The sequence below is a fragment of the Phasianus colchicus genome, chromosome 1 (assembly GCF_987193195.1).
Source record: "Phasianus colchicus chromosome 1, bPhaCol1.hap1.1, whole genome shotgun sequence".
Classification (NCBI taxonomy): Eukaryota; Metazoa; Chordata; class Aves; order Galliformes; family Phasianidae; genus Phasianus; species Phasianus colchicus.
The window spans coordinates 178,015,596-178,038,188 of NC_143436.1; the positions used below are offsets into that span (position 1 = coordinate 178,015,596).

General features: G+C 40.2%; 1 protein-coding gene across 6 annotated transcripts in view; it reads left to right on the forward strand.

The window, feature by feature from the left end:
• ATP8A2 (ATPase phospholipid transporting 8A2) overlaps positions 1-22,593 on the forward strand; it is a 318,618-nt gene that overhangs the window by 153,801 nt on the left and 142,224 nt on the right. For all 6 annotated transcript variants that reach the window (XM_090133805.1, XM_090133804.1, XM_031615871.2 and 3 more), the window contains one exon: positions 19,003-19,186. In XM_090133805.1, coding sequence (XP_089989931.1) covers positions 19,003-19,186 — 184 coding nt within the window. The remainder of the gene's footprint in view (positions 1-19,002; positions 19,187-22,593) is intronic.

The window sequence follows — 22,593 nt, forward strand, 5'->3', positions numbered from 1 at the left end:
CATATTCTTTTTTTGTCAGTTAGTACAGAATTTAAGGAACTACGGTCCATTTGCCATGAAAAGTAGCTAAATCCTTCAATTTACTCTTCTTTTCAATTGGTTTTCTGTCAGAAATCATTAGCTCGGGTATTTTTCTAAAGATCTAGATTACCATCTCATAAAATAGGATTTGTAATGTTCAGTGTGACCTTTCATATATCATATTTAAGTAAGTAAATAAAAATTTGAAGACTTACTTAAGCCTTGAGAAGAATAAAAACGAAAGGGACCTTTCATAAGAACTGCCCTGTGTTTAGCCAGATATGAGAATGAGCAAATCAGTGGCAAGGAGATGACAGCCGACCAAGCAGTCTGAGAGATGTTCATTAAGAGATTTGCTTTTCTTTCTGAACTCTTCCTATCTGCATAAGGAAGTAGGCAGTAAAGCTACAAAAAGAAACTTGAATTCTTGGTGTTCGTAAATGCTGTAATTTTTCGAAGTCTTTTATATATTTCATCAGTTTCATCAAGTTGGGGGGAAAAAAAAAGGTAACATACATTGTTAATTAGTGGTAACTGATCTCTTTTTGCCTAGAAGAAAAAACTTGTAGAAAAACAGGTGTACTGCTGTCAGGTTTTCAGTTCAAAGCAATAAAAGATCAGTTCCCTGGCACGACGTCACATTATGTTTTACTACACAAATTGCTATCAAATACGTTGAAATTCTAGGATTAGAACATGAGCTGAATTCCAGCTTTTCTTTTCCAAGAGCTTTTCAGTAGGATGTGTTCCAAGTGAGTTGATAGTACTGCAGCCTCGCTGTGTTTAACTAGTGATTGGTTGGTGTAGAATCTTGTTTGCTGTAGTTGTCATCTTATGATCAGTTTCACATATGAATGTTTGAACCAGACAAGACCCAGGGAACTCCACTTGTCTTTCAAAGAGTGACCATTAATAGCTGCCTTGGAAAAATGTGTAGCGAATGTGGGGTCTCATCTGCCAGCAGCTGTATCTGCACCTTGTTCTCACAATCCTTGATTTATTATTTTCATAAATGTTGATATATTTTTTTTTTTTTCAGATTGTATTAAACTCTAATCTTGATTACAGAACGGTCTTATCACAGCCTGGACAGAGGATGTTATGTACTGTGCAGAGCGAGTACTTCTGCTTTTAAATATGCCTGATTAATTTCACTGTATGCCATCAAGCTCCTGTATTTTAAGAAATGATGATAGTCATTCCCTGACTGCTTTCTTTCCCCCTACCACCTCATCAAATGAACCTCTGGTATATTGACTTTTTATTGTTTTTTTCAGATAAAGGGTCTTTGCTCCAGAGCACTTGCATGTATTTGGTCTTCCATATCTCCCTTTTTTTAAGCTCTTCTACTTCTTTTTATCAGCTTGAGAGATAAGAGAGACCCTTTAAGAATGTGGGTACACCATGAATTTATGCAGTAGCACAGTGGATTTTTTTTGTCATTTATATTTTCCTGATTTATAAGCTTATTTCCTCTTTGGACATAGCTGAGCAGTTTCCTTAGGGGGAGCTGATATTGCTGAATCCAGAAATAACACTGACTCCAAGTTTTGCTTAAGAACTGATGTGCTGATCCGATAGCTTCTAGAAACATCTGGCTTCTAAAAATGAGTCAAAGGACTGTTGGTAGAACTGATAAGTAGCTATAGTGCCCAAATTCATCTGACATGCATAAAATAGGCCTCCATATGTACAGAATGCTTTTAGGGACTGACTCTCGTAGATGACCTTCCCTCCCTTGGCCTTTCCCATTGCACTGCAGGAGCAGCACTTGTGGGGGCTTGCAGAGTAAGGGGGTACAGGACCAAATCCTGATGGCCAAACCCTATTCCTGCTTTTTCATGTTTCTGCTGCTTGTTCAGAAGGCAAAATACAGCCATCTTATCTGGATTTTTTCATGTCTCATGAAGAAAACTTCACTATCTGTCTCTAAAGGAACAACTTAGTTTTCCTTATTTCCTTATGTGTTTTGTTCATCTGGGATGTGGTCAGTAAAATCTAAACACAGACATTTATTTTCATAGCAGTTAAATAACTCCAATTATAGATTAACCATCAGAAAAACAAGAGACATCTTGCTGAACCCTGGAAGGGTAAAGTGCAGTACAGTACAGCCAGAGTTTGTATTACTCATGACACATTTGAAAGAGTCATAGACCATTTGTTCAGATATATTTTTTTGTCTTACTGTTCTTCTGTAAACACTACAGCAGCCCTGTAGAAAAACAGGGTATTGGGAAGAGCTGGAAATCTGAATATCTTTACTAAAGTGAAGTCAGAGGAGTTTGTCACTGGATTCTCTCCAGTGCAAGGACGTTGAAAGGAAGGCGAGCTGGTGAAATGGAAGACAGTAGAAGGAATTTTAAGCAGTATGGAAAAGAAGGAGGGAGGTCATGTTTGTTTTTTCTAATTATGATTTCAGGAGAGTAACAAGCTGCAAAATTACTTAATTATCTTATGTTTATTGTAAACTCCTCTGCTTTTTCTGAAGACACCAGAAGTGCTTTTTTTTTTTTTCATAAATCACGTTCTATCAAAGTGCTTTCATAATATTACAGAGCGCTATAAATTGATGTCACAACTAAAGAAAAACACTTTTATCTGCAAGCACTTAAGAACATTACCACTTTCAGAACCATGTAAGACGTTAGTAGCTGGCTTGTTCAACTCCTTTCAGCTTTCATGCTGACATGTACCATATTGAAGACATTGGTTGTTTGTATAATACTTAGTTTGATCTTTTTTCCTTTTTTGCTTTCAGTACTGTTGAATCAATCAAAGGAAGTTATTGCTCTGTTGGGCATTAGCATACATTTAGATGTTTCTGCATTAAGAACTGTTCACAGAAGAAAAGGCTTTTATGTCAAGAAGGAGAGTAAACAGTATGACTGCAGCTGCTTTGAGGTGTGCTGTTATTTCTGACCCATGTATATTTGAAAATGAGCCTGCTTGTACTTGCAATTATTCCAGTTCAGATTACATGGTTGTGAAAGGTTTCCCCCTCCCTCTTCTTTTTTTTTTCTTTCCTTTTAATTTTAATTCCTTTATTCTCTGTAGCAACTAGACAAATGCTACAGATGGAGAGAGAACACTCAGTGGCTCTTGAAATGGCTTGCTCTGTTCATTGATTAGCATGCACAACTGAGTTGATTTCTTTATCTACTGCTACATGATGTGCTGGGAATAGTAATGCAGTTACAGTTGTTAATGCTAAATATTCAGAATTGCTGTATGTCACGTAGATACAACTTCCCTTGGAAACTTTCCTTAAGGTGGACTTATTTGGAGAACTCAACTCTACAGAGGTTTGTCTGATCATCTGGACCTTATTCAAGCCTCGTTGAAGTCAGTGGAAGCATTTCTGTTGATTTCAGTAATCCTTAGATTGGGATCCTCAGATTCCCAATCCTTAGATTCGGAAATGGTTTTAAGCTGAGGCAGGAAAGATCTAGTTTGGATGTCAGGAGGAAGTTCTTTACTATGAAGTGGTGAGGTGCTGGAACAGGCTGCCCAGAGAGGTTGTGGATGCCCCACAACCCTAGGGAAGAACCCTAGAGGTGTTCAAGGCCAGATTGGACGAGGCCCTGGGCAGCCTGGTCTAGTATTAAACATGGAGGTTGGTGGCCCTGCATGTGACAGGGGGTTGGAGATTCATGATCCTTGAGGTCCCTTCCAACCCTGGCCGTTCTTTGATTCTGTGATCAAAATGGTTACTGTCAGCTTTTAAATGGAGTAAAAAGACCCTTAAAATGCATCTGTGGCTTACCTAATGGTAGACTTATTATGTTTTTGTAGATGCCATAAATATGCTGTTAAACATAGGAAGAGATGGACAGGAATCAAGATGTGGCTCAAATGTAAAAGGCTGGGAAGTCTTAATGTAGAAGTCAGCATTGTCCACAATGTTCATTGCACAGTGCAACAGAAAAGAGGTTTTGCTTCTCAACTTCTATTCCATTTCTTTGGTCAAATCTCTTCGTTTTCGCTTTGAGTTACAAATAGGTATGACATAGAATTGGAACCATCCTAAATGCTAATTAATATGTATGTCCAAGTTTCACAGCAACTGTTATAGAAATGAGTTTCTTGAAATTGCTCTACTGTTTATTGCTAGTATGTCCTCTTTAATTAGGAGAATTAGCTCTAGTTCTCAGTTTTCACATCTCTAATGAAGGTGAGGGGAATAAATAGAAATACCTGTTACTGCAGGGTTCAGCTTTCCCTAAAAACAGTTATGATCAGACATTAGGTACTAGTGAGAAAAATGTTAAATTTTGCTTGATTTGGAAACAGCCATGTGGAGAGTGACTAAAAAAAATATATGTAAGGTTTTGTGAACTGACCCATTTGGAAATGATCTTTCCCATGTGGAACTCTTACTTGCTGGATCAGAGCAATTTCTGTTAAGTCTACACTGTCTATCTGTCGAGCTTCCTCAAGAGATCTGTATATTTCTTTTTATGGATTGGCCTTTATGGCAGATTTTTTTTTTTTCTGAAGAGTCTATGTCATAAAAATCAAGAGGTTTTCTAGCATCAATCCCAAAACAGTGTTAACTTCAAGTTGCCGAATCTAATGCATGTTACTGTCTGATGCATCCACTGCTAAATTTGTGCATTGTTTTTTTTTTAACATTAGATTTCTATATTTTATATAAATAATTTTAATACTAAGTGGATTTATTCGGAGAGAAGACAAGTGATGTTGTGATAGTGAGAAGTCTGAAGTGCTGATGGAGAAGGGAAGGCAAGGCTGGAGGGTGAAGGCTGTTTATACGGAAAACTTGCTTCAACGGCATAGGATGATGACTGCATGCAGGGGAAGAAGATGAGGTTCTGTGCTGTTGTATTTCTGCTGCAGCTCTTTGTTATATTGTGTTTTACTTGATAGCAAGGCAGCATTTCTGCTGAACTTGTGGAAATTTAGGCCTCGTCTCCATGTGACAGATCCATGTGGAAACTTTTTTGGGGGACAATAGCACTCCTACAATAGGCAAGTCCCAGAATTGTCATTAAATTGAGACTAGAGTCATAAAACAGGCCGAATGGATGAGACTTCTTGTTCAGGACAGATCCTGTCAACCATGACTTTCTTTAGTTAAACCATGGAAAATTCTAATGAGTAGAGATTGCACAGTCTCTTTGGAACATCTGTTCCAGTGCTCAGTATCTTCATGAAAATGAATGTCCAACTTGCAGTTTTTAGTCTGTGACTATTGCCCCTTGTTATGTTGTTTGACATAACAAGAGAGTTTTTGTTGTGTCTTGGTTTCAACTGAGACAGCATTCATAGCACACTGATGTTTTCATTGTTGCTGAGTGATGGGAGTATTCCCAGGCCTGGCTGGACTTCTTGGAAGGGAGAGCCCTTGCCTTTATGGCATAGCTGCAAAGCCTGGGGACGGGTGGCCTGAGTTAGTCACAGGCTTATTCCATACATCATGCAGATGGCTATAAAGCTGTGGGGAGTTGCCTGGGGACTGCCACTGCTTTGTGGTTGGCTGGGTGTCTGTCGATGGTCAGTGAGACATGGTGTTGGTTAGTGGTGGCAGTTGGGTTGTTAGCTGGGCATTGATTGGTGAGTGGTGAGTAACTGCATTGTGGGTATATATTGTCATTGCTGTTACCATTGCATTTTTTGTTTCTGTTTTCCTTTTCTGTCTTAGTAAATAATTTTTATTTCAATCCATGAGTTCTGCTTTGTTTCCAGTTCTCTCCCTCATCCCACTGTGGGGTGTGAGGAGTGAGTGAATGGCGGTGTGGTGCTGAGATGCTGCTGGATTAAATCACAGCTCCACTCTCAGTAAGTTGTATTCTACTGTAGTTAAGTACCTGTTGTCTGCTCTTTCACCAGACTGCACGCACCCAGGTGACACAGCCTCTTCTTATGGGCTGTGTGTTTTGGACCCCTGACCATCTTAGTCATTCTCTACTGGACTCTTTCCAGTTTCTCTGCATCCCTTTCCAACTTGAGGCCCAAACCTAAGCCAATTACCCATGTTACCTCACAGATGTTGAGAGGGGTGACGGTAACTCCTAATGCATCGAATACACAACTTACCTTATTCACAGTAAAAGTGCACTTTTGGCTCATTGAAACTGCTGCTTGCCATAGCCCCAAGGTTTTTTACAGCATGCCTGCTACTGAATCATTTTGCAGCCTGCACCAGTGTTTGGGGTGGTTTTGTTCCATATGTGGAGTTTTGCTTTTCTCCTCCTTTGTGAGGTTTGATGGCTCCAAGTTTCTCAAGGTTCCTTTATATCAAAGCCCTGTGATTCTTTGTCAGGTAGTTCCCATATTTCAGTGTCATGTGCAGACTTCTGGAGGGTATCGTTTTTGTCAGCATCTGGGCCACTGCTAATGCTGAGCAGAATAGATCCTCAGGCTGCTCTGACTATTACCAACTGGACACTGAATGTTTGACCTTGTTCTAGTTTATTTTATATTTTAAGCAAAAAAAAAAAAATTAGTTATGTCTCAAATGCATTTATGCGGTTGGATTTTCATTTGGGCTGTTTGCTCTGTTCTGTTCCCACATGTTGGCTTGTGTATGAGATGTTTGTGCTGGGGATGAGCACTGTAAAATGAGAATAAAAAGCTTTATTTCTAAAAATTAACAAGGAAACTACAGTACAATTAGGGCCAAATGCACTTAGAGACTAAGCAGATTCTTTTCCATGTTTTTTTTTTTTTATAACATCTTTAAAGTTTAGTAATATACTTTTTTTGGCATTCAATTTGTTTTTAGAGTTTTTTAATCCAAAGTGTTAGCTTTGATTTTAAGTCATGATCAAGAGTGACTGTAAGACTATTTGTAGACTAATCTTGATGTTTTTCCATTATACTCATGGGAGAACTGCTCATGTAATATCTTTCCACCTTCATGAACTGAGTGTTTTGACACTTTCATGTTAGAGTTGCTGAGTCCTAGAATTTGCAGTAGTAACCCTTGACTATACCTTGCACATCACTGCCAGCAAACTTGTAGCAGTGCTATTCTGATCCTATTAGAAGAAAGTGAAATGCTGTGGCAGGGGTAGAAAGGATCTTGCAGATGTATAGAAGGGGAAGTTGCTTTTCAAAACTTACTTTGAAGGAAAATGTAATACCCTGAAGATGTGTATTGGCAGCCCAGCAAGACAGCCGTCTTTGCAATTAGTATACAAGCTGTACTGTGGAGACTGACTGAAATTCTGTACTCAGTTGTGTTCAAAATAATTAACACATCTGATTTTTTTGGAGGCTTGTGACCAGTTTCTTACCTGTTTTTTCTTCAATACTTTCTCTCTGCCTTCTATCCTCTGTTGTGGGCTAATCTAGTTGGAGCTTGTAGAAAGTGCTGTGTATCTGCTGAATCCTTCAAACAGAGCTTTTCATGTTATCAGTTCTACATTCAGTTTCTGCAACTTATCTCAAGAGCTTTCCATTGCTAGGAGTGCAGAAATGGTCATATTGAAGGGGCTCACCTTTTGCCTGTGGTGGTGAGATTTTTCCCAATGCTTTCTATTTAATAGAGAGGTTGGAAAGGACCTACAAGATCATCTAGTCCAACCATTCTCTCACTACCACTGCTACCACAAGCACTAAACCAGATCTCGCAGCTCCTCATCCAGGCGCCTCTTGAACACTGCCAGGGATGGCGACTCCACCACCTCCCTGGGCAGCCATTCCAGTGCCTGACCACACTCTGAGAGAAACAGTTTTTCCTTATGTCCAACCTAAACCTCCTCTGGTACAACTTGTGGCCATTTCCTGTTCGTTACCTGGGAGAAGAGGCCAAACCCCTCCTCATCACAGCCTCCCTTTAGGAAGTTGTAGAGTGCGATGAGGTCTCCCCTGGGCCTCCTCCAGACTAAGCAATCCCAGCTCCCACAGTCGCTCCTCATAAGATTTGTGCTCCAGACCCCTCACCAGTTTTGTTGCCCTTCTCTGGACACGTTCTATGGCCTCAAGGTCTTTCTTATAGTGAGGGGCCCAAAACTGAACACAGTACTCAAGGTGCAGCCCCACCAGTGCTGAGTACAGGGGGATGATCACCTCCCTGCTCCTGCTGGCCACACTATTTCTAATGCAGGCCAGGATGCTGTTGGCCCTCTTGGCCACCTGGGCACACTGTTGGCTCATGTTCAGCTGAGCATCAACCAACATCTCCAGGTCCCTTTTCTCTTCACGGTCATATTTAGAAAATGAGTTACTGTTTTGAATTTTTTTCAGGTGAAATATACGAATATAACTCTGGCATTTAGTAGAAAGATTTACACGAACTTGAGTTTCCAAGTCTTATCTTGTAACAAAAAATAAATAGTAAAACAGTGCTGTCCAAATTGAGAGAAGGCTAAATGCTGTGATGAAAGCCATTTTATAGTTGTCAAATAAGCATGGGCTTTACCACAGCCTTTCTATAAATAGAAAGAACCTTGAGCTAGCTGACTTGCTTTTCATGGCTGCAATGAAAACAGAAAGCATCTATTAACCATACCGATATATTCTGGTGTATGTGGAGAATATCCTGTTTAATTCACAAAACACCTTTCTTACAGAGTATATTTCAGCACTGGGCAAGTCATCTTTTTCTTCTCACAGATGTTCTAACTTTAATCTTGCGTGAATCATGAAAAGTATCCCTTCAAATCCTAGCTATTTTCCCCTCTCTTCCCTATTTTCCACTGTATCTTTTTAAGGAGCTTTATCATATGGTTTGTCTCATGTACCAATTTCAGTAGCAGCCCAGGCTATGAGCATTTTACTTTAGCAATAATAAGGTAGCTCTGTCTGATACTTCACTTTTGGCACTAAGAAGTTGGACTTCCTCCATTGAAATATCACTGTGACACTAATGATCTGAAGCAGTCCAATGTTTAAAATTGCTGTAGCAGGGATGCTTTACTTCTTCTGGTCCAATCTGGTATAAAAATGAATGGGCAGGAAATGTTCTGTTCCAGCTAATGGGCTGGTACTTTGTGCTGCTTCAAAGTTGTTCAGAAATTCACCTGAGAAGAACAGAAGTTATTAGGAAAGGATTCATTACAATGCCCACTGAAAGTTTGCAAAGCTGCTTTCGTAACTCCAGGAAAGAAGTTCCTTCAGGCGATATCATTCTGCCTGCTTGAAGAGATTAACTTATTAAATGCGCCTATCTGCTCTCTCCTGTTCTTCTCCCCTTGTGATCTCTGTTCAGGTGTCTTGGTTTACTGTCTTTAAGTAAAAGATGTGGGGGGAGGAACGGTGTGACCTGGCATCTATTACTTAGTGCTAATGGCAGCGTTTTGTGGCTTTTTAATAAAGATGGAGAGGTTTGATATTGGGAAGATTTGGCCCCTTGGTTCCATACTCCACTGGAGACTAAGTCAAAAAGCAAAATTGTTGGCCTCATTTGGGTTTTTAATCAAAATACTTGTGCTTTTTTGACTGTCTGCACTCCTGGAATACTCAGTCTGCACTGGTAGGACTGCTTCTGTGGTCAGAAACATGGATGAAACTAAAACTAAAAATCATATGTGCGAAAGAATATCAGCTCCGGGAGTTGAGACACATGCAGGAAATGAGAATGGCAGTTTCTTTGATGCATTTTTCTCAAAGCCCCTGAAGATTTCTTTTAATAATAGTGAGGTGGACAGCTTGAATCTTTAAAAAGAAGTGCAATTCTGCAAGCATAATGCAGAAGTCAGTGCAACTGCTAAAAAACAGAGGTGAGTTTGCTAGGTTTTTATGCTTGTGTTAAAGCATTCAGACTGTGCCCACGCTGTGAAGTGGGAGTGCGAAGGAGTCAACATGAACACTGGGCTGTGGTAGCTGATCCTTCACGAGTGATGCACTCACACCCTGCTTGTGATGTGGGGCGTCAGCTTCATGTCATCTTCTGCAGAAGAGTCCTGAGTCTCTTTGAGAGGAGCTTCAACTCATGTGCAGGGCCCCAGTATGTGCTCCATTTACCGTGCAGTCTCTTTTGTTTTGCTGTTTTGCTTTGCAGCTGCTATGCATCGCTGTTTGGTTCACAAACTGCAAGGCATTTCTTGAAGTTTAAACCTGAATACTAAAACTCTCCCTGAGATGTGAATATATTGAAAACGTGGAAGGATGTTCAGTTTTTGGCAAAGCAGATAGGACTGCAGGGAACTATTCACGGTATAGAAGGAGAGAACCATGGCACGCTGGGAGCTGGGGGTGATGGTTCCAGAGCCACTGAAGGAGCAAATGACAGTAGGGTGGGACAAATCCCATATGGCTGTGTCCCGCCCCCAGCATAGGGATTTATCTGCACTGGGCAGCTTGTCTGTGTCAGAACAGGTATGCACTGAAACTGTGTTAGAGAAGTGCCCAATTAATGCCCAACTGACAGAGACACTATTATGAATTTTTTTTCTGGTGTAAATTTGGTCATACTAATTTATATAGATTATGACTGAATACAGCAAGATCACCTTTCTACTCTAGATAACATATTGTAATGCTTTGAGTAAATCTGACTGTTCTCTAGAATATTAAATTTATTTTCCCCTCCTTCCCTACTTCTTTCCTCAGCTGTGTTGCTTGGAGTGAGTCTGAGTGTTAAATATACTTTCTTGCAGCTTGCGTTCTAGCAGAAAACAGAAGAGTTCAGTTGAACTGGACCTACAAATATTATAGATTCAATTGCCCAGCGACTGCAGAGCTAACCAGAACTTGAAGTGCATTGCTGAGGGCCTTGTGCAAATGTCCCCTGAGCACTGACAGGCCTGGGGGCATCAGCCACCCTTCTGGGAGCCCCTTCGTGTTTGACCACCCTCACACATAGTGAGCATGCTTTGAATGTTTTTTCAAAGTTAATATTTAACACATCTTTGAACAGGGTGCAGATTTAGTATCTCCAAGACTGAGAAATAAAAGGGAGTTCATCCCAGTCAGACTTTAGGTGCCAATATTTTTTCTACCTAAAAGTGCTCTGTTTGCTTTTTTTTTTTCAATAATCTCATTGTGAACACCCTCATGCTCAACTTCCCCAACTGTTAAGAGCTTTAAACCTAGAAACTCCTTTTTTTTTTTTCTTTTTTTTTTTTCCCCTAAATGTCTAGGGTTTAGGGACTCAACCCTTTTTTTCTTCTCCGAGACCAGACTCCAGGGAAGGGTGGGAAACACCTTGTCCTTGAACACTGTCATGAAAAGAATGTGGAGGGGGCTCACCTTTTTTCACTGGTACAACAGCATTCTGACTTCTGGGCTGTGCCAATAATTCTGAAATGGAAAATGTCCCTTTTTTACAGATAGGCGGTTAATGACCCCTCAGCATGACATACTGATAGTTGCTGGGTAAGATAACCTCCCTGGGACTGCCTGACTGTTTCGGGAGCCTGCCAGTCAAATCGCTTGTGCCTTTGGGAAGTAATTCCCAGTTGCAAGTCAATCTCTTATGTGTGTTTTCATTTTAAATTCCAGGAGTTATTTCGTCAGATGGGGGAGGAAAATGAGTCATACAGAGTTACTAGTGCTCCAAATGAAGAAATACACCTGTCAGTGCTTGGAACACTGAAATAGCTAACTGTCTCCAATCTGTTAGCTATGTCTCACTCCATCTTCCTCCCCTGCAAGTGCTTCTTGGGTGTGAGGTTGGTCTTGCAGTGGTAGCACTGTCTGGAGCTGCTGCACTTGGCATCTTGGAGCTGCAACGCTGCCCATGCTGTGCTCAGTGCTGCCACGGGGCTCTCATGGTGCCAGAGGCAGTGCTCAGAGGGGAACTTGTGGTTCCATATTGGCCTCTCTCCATGGCTGAAGGGCCAATTAGTGGCCATGGGTGGCCCTTGTCACCTAATTTCACCAAGTGTTATAAAATTCAGTGAGCAGCTGTGCTGTGAGATGTGTTCTCTCTCTTTGTGCTTGTGCTGAAGGTTATGAAGGCAGAACTCGATGTGCTTCAGATTGACAGGTTTTTGCTCTGTCATTAGGAAAAGAGAGGGTTCTCTGCTGCATGTGAACTGCTCAGCCTGATTAGCATGGAAATGAAAGTGCCTTAATCAGCTTGGGGTGAGGAAAGCTCAAAATTAATTTGATACATTAGTTTCACTTTAAAAATGCATTATAACTGTTGCCACTAGCGACCGTTATAGTTAAAAATGCAAAGCAGTCTCCCATTCAACCCATGTTTGTGCTAACTCATCACTTTCCAAATGATTCATTTCCCAAAGTAGATTTTTTCTTGTTTTATCTTCACCCTGTATGTAAAGCAGGCTGAGAGAATGGCAATCGAGAGAAACAGGCAGAGGGATATCAAAGGGGACAAAGATGCTGACTTGAAACTTAACCCTGCATTTGCTCTGGCACTGTGCATCGTGTCACGCTGCTAAATAAGTGAATCCAGCTTATGGAGATTATTTCTCCATTTATTCTCTATCTATTTATTGTGGAGATCACTTCTGTGGCAACTGAGTGATGAATGAATTGTGGAGATAATGGAATGCAGGTGGGGAATTCTCTAATGATAGTAAAAAAGAAAAACAAAAACAAAACAACGCCATGTATGTATTTAAAAAGAATATCCTTAATTTTGTGATAAAAAGGCAACAAATGAATTTGTGGGGTTCCTGCTCCTCAGTCACACGTGGAAGACTATAATTCAGTGGCTTTCTAACTACAAAGACAGCCTTGTATTTTAGATAGATAGATAGATAGGATGAGAGATAATGGCCTCAAGTTGTGCCAGGGGAAATTCAGGTTAGATATTAGGAAAAATTTCATCTCAGAGAGTGGTGAGGCAGTGGCACAGGCTGCCCAGGGAGGTGGTGGAGTTGCTGTCTCTGGTGGTGTTCAAGAGCAGTGTGGGTTGTAGCACTGAGGAATGGAGTCAGTGTGCATGATGGGGATGAGCTGACGGTTGGACTGGATGATCTTAAGGGTTTTTCCAACCTTAATGATTCTGATTCTTTTATATTGAGAAGAAATTTCTATTATACCTAAAGTAAAGCAGAAAGAACTACCTATTTATTTTGAAAAGAACTGCAAAGTATTCTATGAGGATGTACATGGGGGGAGAGGAGGGTGATACAGAGCCTCTCTCAGCATTGGAAATCCTGTCCTGGATAACCTGAAATTCTGAGTTAATATATTGTTCAAAAAATCGACATGTGACAAGCATATCAGGTTAAAAAACTGAAGCAAGACTTCTTTCTGATTACAATAAGATGCAAAGACACTCGTGGTGAGGAAAACAGAATGTAAACCTTTTTCTTTTTTTTTAATGTTTGGAAATAATCTTGAAGTCAGTCTGATCGAGTTGTGCCAGTGAGGCAGTTTGAGGATGACCTGCTCAGTAACGACGACTACAGTGTGCAGAAGTGTGCTCGTAGCAGGCAAGTGTGATGAAGCTGTGGTTATTTCTGCTGAAGCTGGTAGAGCTTTGATAAGACTTTGAATTGTTTGTGCTCAAAAGGATGGGAGCAGGAGAATACTGTGGCAAGAGCTGGGGTGCAGTCAAGAAGTGGGAATTGTAAGAGAAGGGAAGGAGGACATTGTAGATCAGTTTGTTCAGCAGCAGTGGAGAGGGAGGGAGGAGGTGTTTCAACCCCCATAAAAGCTTGTGCACCTGGGTAGTATTTAACACTGCCATAAGATCAGATGGCTTTCATCTTGTCTGATGCAGGCATCTTTGTGTGAGCTTTTCTCTTTCAGACCCTTCATCGTGCTGTAAGGAGGAAGGGGAATTTTTAAGAGGAGGGGAACTCTACCATTACATATCTAAAATAGGACAGATGGATTGCACTCCAGAAGTGCCAGTGTCTCTCCATTGACTATAAAAGCACTGTGCTGTGATTAGCAGATAGAGATGTCTCCTTTGGAAACACTAACAGCTTTAGAGACAGCACTAAGTGAGCTGACAGATAGTTCATAAAAAAGCACCAAAGGAAGCTATCTGACTAGAGATGTAAGTGCTGTTCCAGAGCCAGTCCCTGCGAAATCTAGTTGTCAGCAGGCAGAGCACATTTGGATCACTCCGTAATTGAAGAGCATTCGGTGTAATGCTTTTTAGTCAACATGTGTGAGTGCTGTTGTTCGTTATCCTTCTGCACAGATTACTCTATCGGTATAGGTTAGAGCAAGTTGCCTCACAGACGTAATTCAAGACCATCCCTTCTTTGGATGACACGTGGTTGAAATCTGCACACTGGTGTGGGTCAGAAGAAATCAATATCTAATTAAAAGCTGCTAAATATGATGTCATGGCAACATTCCTTACTTGCAGTGGTGCATTAATTTACCATGCTTCTCTTTCAGAGGATCAGTGCATATGCTTAAATGTCAATATTATTGATAGCTCTCAGCCTTTTCTGGGCTGTCTCCCTTCTCTGCCCATACTGAAGATGAGGTCACTGAGCATTTTGAGGTAATCGTGCATTTTACGATAGAACAGGGTAAAATCATGTTCAGTGTCATGAAGGTAGACTCTTAAGAGCCTCTTGTGTTGCATTAACGAGGCATTTCAAGGAAGCAGAATATCAAATTAATGTTTCATGTTGAAGACATTAATGTCTGTGTTAAACCCTGTTACAGCATGGAAGCAGGAGGACGTAATACTTGAAACAGCTTCCTTCTGTCTCCCTTATTCTTTCACAAATTAAGTTTAATTGATAGTAAGAATATTTTAAAGAACATAAGGAGACATATGCAGTTTGCAACAGAACTGCTCCAGTCTCCTTGGTCTAAAAAAAAGCCAGTGCATAAAGGGAGAATAGAGTGCAGATAACCAGCATCAAGCTGTGCCTTGCTTGGGTGTGGAGGGGTTTGTGGGGCTGCTGGCCCTGCGAGTACAGGAGAGAGATGACCTTGTAATACAGTTTGATTATAAGGTGATCTCTTATAAATTACCTGATCTTGTTCTATGTTGATCATGTCTTTCTTATATACTATTGACTTCAGCAGGATCTCATCTTCAATTGGTCCTTCAGACTTGAATGCAATAAACAAAAGCCCATTGGTACTAAAATATTGCACTGATATTTCCCATCTGTGGTTTCTCTGTACACTTTGAAGCATCTGCTAAGATGCAGCTGTAACTTAAGGGCTTTTGTAAATAGCATTTCTCACAGTTGCCATCAATTGCTCTTGCATACCTATAACTGTCCAGTAAGTGCAGATATGCAGAGACTGAGTTAAGAAGCTCTTTCTCACTTCCCATCAGCAGTAGTATCATGTGGAGCATGGAGCTGACCTGTGAGACAGAGGGCTGGCTGTGCTGACTGTGTCCTTCCCATTGCATTTGTAGCTGTGATGTTCTGTATGGACTTTGGAGTAAGAGAAATACATCCCTTGACAGATTGCAAAAAGTGGAGTAATGGAATCGACTGATTTAAAGCAAGTGCACTACATTAAAAAATTAAGTTAAAACTCTCTTGTATTACTTTGCTTTGTTAAAATAGATATTTAATGCTTTCTTTTTACTTGTCAGTTTTTAGAAACATTGCTTCTAAACAAAATACGTTTATTTTTGAAAATATTATTACTTCATTTTTTTTTAATTTATCTTTCATTGACAGGAATTGATGAGTTTCTTTGATTGTCCCTGAAGTACTCCTAGTTTAAAAAAAAAAAAATCTTGAAAATTCTTAACCCGTGCTAGAATTCTCTTTTTAAAGAATTAAAGCAAAGCTGAGCAAACCTTCTGGCAAAATGCTGAGTAGATCTTTTTTTTCTGAATGGGCAAGAAAATATATTGGGTAAGATGTTTGCTCACAGAGGCAGGGAAACAGCAGCAGAATGGAGGTTTTAAAGCTCAGAGCTCCTCTGCAGAAGTCAGGAAAGCCACCAACAGTGTGCTCTGTGGGCACCAGTGCTATCACTGCTCTCCGTGGTACAGGAGTGCTTAACTTGAAAACTTTTGAATTTTACATTCTTCTGCAGTTCCCTTATGGATTGAAGTGAGTGTCAGGTTAACTAGTTCCATATCTTTCTGAGGGCCCCTGGCTCTGGGCTGTGCTTCTCCCCCAGCTCCTTCCCAAGGCACAATGCTTTGTGTCCTCATTGCCTTCACCCGTCCCACAGCAGGGGAAGTAACGTGACATCAAGGTGTCTGTCATCTCACTCGGGATGCAAACTGCTTTCTGTAGTAATCTGTTAAAGATAAGACTAAGCAGGTTTGAGACTGAGGGGGACCTTCCATTTTTCATACCAGCTGCTAGCCTTTCAAGAGCACGCTCTCAAGTGTGTCTGCCTGCTCCTGTAAGCGTGGTATCTGAACTCTGACTTCTTTTCCCAGGAATATGCTTAGAAGAGAGAACTGGTCTAGGCTAAGTTGATTATCTCCATTTTTTATTATCTCCGTTTATGAAAGTAGAGACAATAAAAATTTATGCATAAATACTTGCAGTGAATGCCTTTGAGTTTCACTTTAAATACCACTGTGAGACATTGCTGGATGGCTGGGTAATGCATGAGTAAGCAGAAGATTGTGATGCAGCTGATGTTTTGCTCACATCTTAATTCTTATTTGGGTATATATCAAGGCAAGGCTTACATCCCGATATTGCTGCCGTAAGCTCTGAAGTGAAAGACAGGGATGTTCCACCAAAAGGATAATTACCAATAGTTGCATGTTGCTGCAATTTTTTTCTCCAAAGTAGCTGGCTCTTTCCTTGCGCTTTTTACTTTGAACTTACTCGTTTGTCCAAGAATCTTTGTGAACTTGGCTTTTCCTCCTCCTCTTCCATGATACCACCTGAGGGAAGCTTCAGGTTAATCGTGTCCTGCGCTATAATCTTCCTCTTATTCACGTAGGCTGCCTATCAAATGTGGGAAATGAACTGCAGCTCTGATCATCTGGCTAAAGGGGATTAATGTCATCCAGGGCAGCACTGGTACCAAACAGATTACCAGGAGCGGATGGGGCCTGGGAGCAGAGAGTGAGTTGGGGGGGATGTAAACCCTCTAGGAAATGAGCAACCATCTCGGTTCACAACTTTTGTAGTTATACTGTGTGCAGCAAAGCACGTTCCCAGGAGAGTGACAGTGTACTTGATAGAGGGGGGAGAACCAAGAAGGTGCTTGTTAGCACAAGCTCAATTAAAATAAATGACTGCAATCAGGTAACTCTTTGTGCTAACGTCCTATTTTAGATTTCATCATAAACAGAATGCAGAAAGACTTTTGGTGTTTAAAGTGTATTTCTAGTTTTTACTATGGCTCATTTAGCTGTCTTTTTTACTCGGTATATTGAAGTTATTAGTCTTTAACTGAGTGTTACCTAACTGTGATTCTGTAGAGCTTCATTTGATGAAGAGGATAAAAAGCATGCTCTGTATGCATTAGGTAACAGTTCACAAATTTATTTATATATGGGCATTCAGTTTATTTGAAAATTAATGAGTATTTCTGTTGCCTTACAACTGAAAACTAAATGAATGCAAACTGGCCTTGTTCTTGCCCAGAGAAGAGAAGCCTCAGGGGAGACCTTATTGCTCTCTACAACTGCCTGAAAGGAGGCTGTGGTGAGGTAGGGGTTGGCCTCTCGTCCTGGGTAACAGTGATAGGATGAGAGGGAGTGGGCTCATGTTGCACCAGGGGAGGTTCAGGTTGGATATTAGGAAAAATCTATTCTCAGAAAGAGTGGTGAGGCATTGGAATGGGCTGCCCAGGGAGGTGGTGGAGTCGCAGTCCTTGGAGGTGTTTAAGGAAAGGGGAGATGTTGTACTTAGGGACATGGTTTGGTGGCAGTATTGGTGGTAGGTGGACAGTTGGACTTGGTGATCTTAGAGGTCTTTTCCAACCTTAATGATTCCATGATTCTGTGAAAGCTGTGCAAGTTGCTATCAAGGAATCTGGACTCTGAAAAAAATGCTGTATAAAAAGCCTCCATTTTCCCAATTCCCCAGGCTCTCCATTCTCTCCCATTTTCACAGTAAAGCTTTCAGGTATCAGTTACATTCATTTTGTTGAATGCTATGTGGGTGACTTGAGATGTGGAAAGTTATGTCTAAGGCATTATTTGAGGGAATAAAAAATAATTTGGAATTTTAACTGAAACTGATGGGGAAAGGGATTAAAGTTGTTTGTACAGATGGGCTTAGAATGGAAATATTTAATCTACATGTAGGTATTTCCAGAATACCTCATATGATTTGGTAACCTGATCCACCTTTTTCATAGAAAAAAACACATTTTGGATGTCTCATCTAATTTAGTGACCTAGTCCTGCTTATTTTTCCACTTCCCTGGTTTAGACACCATTGAATTCCATGAATTTTTATCAAAGTGAAACTGATATAAAAATGAGAGAAGGGTCATGTTAATGTGACTGCTGAAAATCCCAATGAGAGTAATACCTGGTAGTAGTCAGGTGTTTGATGGTTTGTTTTTGTATTCAGTTGATTTTTGAACTGGAATTAACATCATCACTGAAGCCAGTATGGTACCAGCATGGAGGACATCTGGGAAATCAGGGAGAAAGCTTTCTTATTATTATTATTATTTTTATTTATTTATTTATTTTTAATAAAAAAGTGAGTAGTTGGGGCAGAAAAGTGGGTTCACAAGAGGGAAAATAAGCTGAAAAAAGGAATAAGGTAAGCCTACAGCGTCTTTTCTCAGTGAACTGGAAACACTTCAGATGGATTTATTTATGGTCTTCCTTCTTCTGAATGGAGGTGCACTATTGATCTGTGAACTGAGGTTGCTGGAGAGGAAAATCCCTTCTCCAGTGTTCCCACTATGATGCCATTGGTTTACACCAAAGTGCGTCAGATGGCACTGGGGGATGGAAGAAAAGCTTGAAAATGTTTCATGTCTACTTGGTCTTATTTTAATCATTACCTTCTCATATTTTATGCAAATACAAAATTATTTTTAAAGCAGCTTTCTCTTTCTGAAATGGTTTGGCACAGGTTCTGAAGATTAGTCGTTGAATAAAGAAACTTTCCAGCAACTGCCCTTTGATTATTTCTAAATGTAGGTGACAGCTGTCCTTTTGGAAAAGGCACATAACTGAGCATGTGAGAAACTGACACATTTTTCTTTCCTTTTCAGAGTATCTCCTCTACAGAAGTCTGAAATAGTAGACATGGTAAAGAAACATGTGAATGCCATAACACTTGCCATTGGGGATGGTGCCAACGACGTGGGAATGATCCAGACCGCTCATGTTGGAGTAGGGATCAGTGGCAATGAGGGCATGCAGGCAACCAATTGCTCGGATTATGCCATTGCACAGGTCAGAGGCAAAAAAAAATCCTATTGCCATATCTTATGTCAGAGAACCCACTGAACACTGAGCCATGTAGTGCTCAGTGTTTTCTCTTAGCCTTCGAGCTAAGAGAATCTCAGATCATTTCCTTTTTCAAGGCAGCATCTAAAACAGATACCTGTGATACAGCTTTGGAATCCAGTGTTTTGATTTCTGTGCTCTTTGCAGCAAAGCTCTGTCTTGCCTGGAAGCTTCAGTTTCTTTCTGCTGGCCAGCTAATGGCTTGGCTCTTCAATAATCAGGGAAAGGCACTTTCTGATGCTTAAGCTGACATGCTTTAAGTGCAACTTATCTCTCTCGTGAAAGTCCTTTTCCCTTACTATGAATAGGCATTACAAACAGGTGTGTAAAAGTGTGACTATTTGGACATTCTTATTTTGAGGTCATGTTCTCCTTTTATATTCCTTCCACCCCCATGACACATCCAAGAATTGCTCACAGTCCTGAAGAGTTGGGCAATGTTTTCATTTTAGGTATGTTATTTTGAACACGATTTGGATGAGTGCTCCCAAACAATCCTATGAAATTTGACCCTGATTACTTCAGTTAAAGAGGAAAGTAGAAGAACCTTTCTTGTTTAATTGAAGGAACTTAGCTGCAGGATTATATAAAGCTAAGTAAGGAAGGAGGTACTTCAGTAGACAGACATCTTCTGAATACTGTTTACAGTTCAGGTTCCCTGTGTTGTTTTTGAGACTGATCACAGGGCAAGAATGAATGAGAGCTGGCAAGAAGCAGAGATGATCTACTGACAGGTTATCTCTGTGCATCAGCTGCTGTTCCCATCTGCTAGAGTATAGCTAGATTTGTTCTACCAATTGATACAAAATGTTACTTTTTTAGGTAGTTTCAGTAGAAGCTGAAGTTTTAAAAAGGTATAATAATAATGATATTATTTAGACAGATAACTGTTTAATGTGCTAACTGTGCTGTGAAGCCAAGTGGCATCCTTGTATGGCTGCTGTATAGCCTTTCGTGGTCAGATGAAGCACCATGCATTCCAGGTTTGAGCAACTAAGACCTTCTAAATTTATTAAGAAAATTTCAAGCTGTTTCACCAATGGCTTATTCCATAATAAACAGTGTATAAAATTATAGGGACTGCCATTGGAATAGTCTTTGGTATTTTGCAATGATTCTTTTTTTAGCTTCTGTAGGTTATACATTGCTTCTGCTACGTAACTTAATTGAATGCTCGTTACCTACATTTCCTCAGAGCACTGATTGCTTCCATTTTAATAAGTAAGCATAAGCAGTGAGAATTTTGTCCACAAAGGGGCAGATAGCATGTCCTACACGCTTGATTTCTTTTGCATTGGTGGCAGCAACATTAAATCTTAAATCTTCATGTTCACATGTTGCTTCTAAATTACCAGAAAGAAAATGCATGTCTTTAGATTTAATGTTAAAATTAGGGAAATGAGTTGTTCTTGGTTTAAATTCCAGTCAGGGAGTTAATGACAATAGCAATGAATCTTAGTTCCATGTGAAATAGAAGCTGGTCATGCAAGCACAGAGTTTAAACTTTCAAAAATTAGTGAAATAGTATGGAACTGTATTTTTTTGATTACTTAAGAAAGGCTTATGTTAGAAAAGATATTGAAGAATCCCTCTTGCAGAGAGGACTAGGAGTGTGCAGTTATGTTTCAAAAAAATGTTCAAAAGAAAAACTTGATCTCCATGGGGTATATTTCTTTCAGTGAAGACATATAACTCCCACTGAAGTGTTACTGTGTGTGCATGCCTTGAAGGCAGAGTATGTTCTTATTGAGTAATTTAAAACGACCGCTCTAATGTAGCATCTCATGTTCAAATGAGATTTCAAATGTGGTGCCAGAAGTAGGCACTTATGGAAGTGAAAGTCTCGATATAAACTCGTTCAGGATTCCAGGGGGAATCAAAGCATAAACCAAACAAAAATAAAAAGGCAACTTTACATCTGACTCTGCTCCAAATAACTTCCACAGGTACACGGAGCATCTGCTTGAATCATCCTTTCCCCTTTAAATGATCTTGCACCAGTGATCCATGTTTAGAGAATTCCCAAACCAGACGACCTAACTGCTTAGGGAGCAGTAGAATTTAAAAACTTTTTCCCCAGTAAAAAACTTTATCATCTTAATCCCGAGAGCTTCTGATGCCTGGAGAACTTTACCTTTTCTGAACTAGAGCAATTTCTTCCTTAGACAAGTCTCCTTTAAAAACCCATGAATGTAGCAGTGCCCAAACAAATGCAGTATCTTAGAAGGGCTCTATCACCTATGGTCACTCGAGTGTGCCAGTAGTTGTGCATTTATATTGTTCCAGCAATTGGCATCAAAAATTTAATTCCTTGCTATATCTTAATAGTATTTCTTATCACTGCAAACAGGCTTGGAATTGTTTTATTTAGGTTACTAATGTTTCTCACTGTGCAATGGAGTAGATTCATCTTTGTGACAACAGAGGTTAAAGAGCAGTTAATGGTAGGATTTGTCCAACCTGGAGCTGCAGAAGGAGCCACATCTGAGACAGTCACTCTTCAGATTCAGCAGAGAGGGAATATTTTAGGGTGCATCCAACTCTCTGTTCTCTGCAGGAGGTGTTGGGGGCCACTTGTCAGGATGTGATGGGGATCTTCCCATCATTGGTGATGTTTTGTCATGTAGTTTTGAGGAATAAAGCTATAAAAATGCCACAGATTAACTGAGGCAGTAGGTGACTCGTATACTACCTGCTCCCTTCTAAGTGTCCTACTTTCAGTCCTGATTCAGAGTGGGCAGGGGCTGAACGAAGCTTCTTTCACTTTTATTTTCTCTCCTCCTTTCTTTCTGGCATATCCTAAGAAATCCACGTTGCTGATGCATGTCAGAAAGGTTGTTCTTAGAGGATTTGTGGTTCACTGATTTCTGTGCTGGAAATCATGGGAGCAGAGCTCTCTCATGGCAGTTCTAATTCATTACTGCAGCTTTCAAAGTTTCAAGTAAGTTTTTAAAATGACTGAGCTAGAATCTACTTTTAAGAAGTCAGTCTTTACTATCAACTATCAAGTTTCTCCATTAAAAAGGAAGCAAAGCAAGTAGTGTTCTTGTCTTTATGTCCAAGAACTCTTCAGGTTCACATGTGCTGAACAGTAAATGAAGTCCCCAGTTTGATCCCTCCATAGCTGGATGAAAGAGGAGAGCTGAAAGCCATTAAAAAAAGTTCACTGACAAAGCCAAGACTAGATATTACCCATTTCTTAGGCTGCATTGGGAGACTACTTCTGTATTAAAAAAAAAAAAAAAAAAAATAGAAGCCGTGTGTGTGGTTCCCACTAGCATTACTAGGTATCCATTTTTACAATCCCTAGATTCATTTACTTGTCTTTTTGGGCTCCTTCTTAATATAGAGCA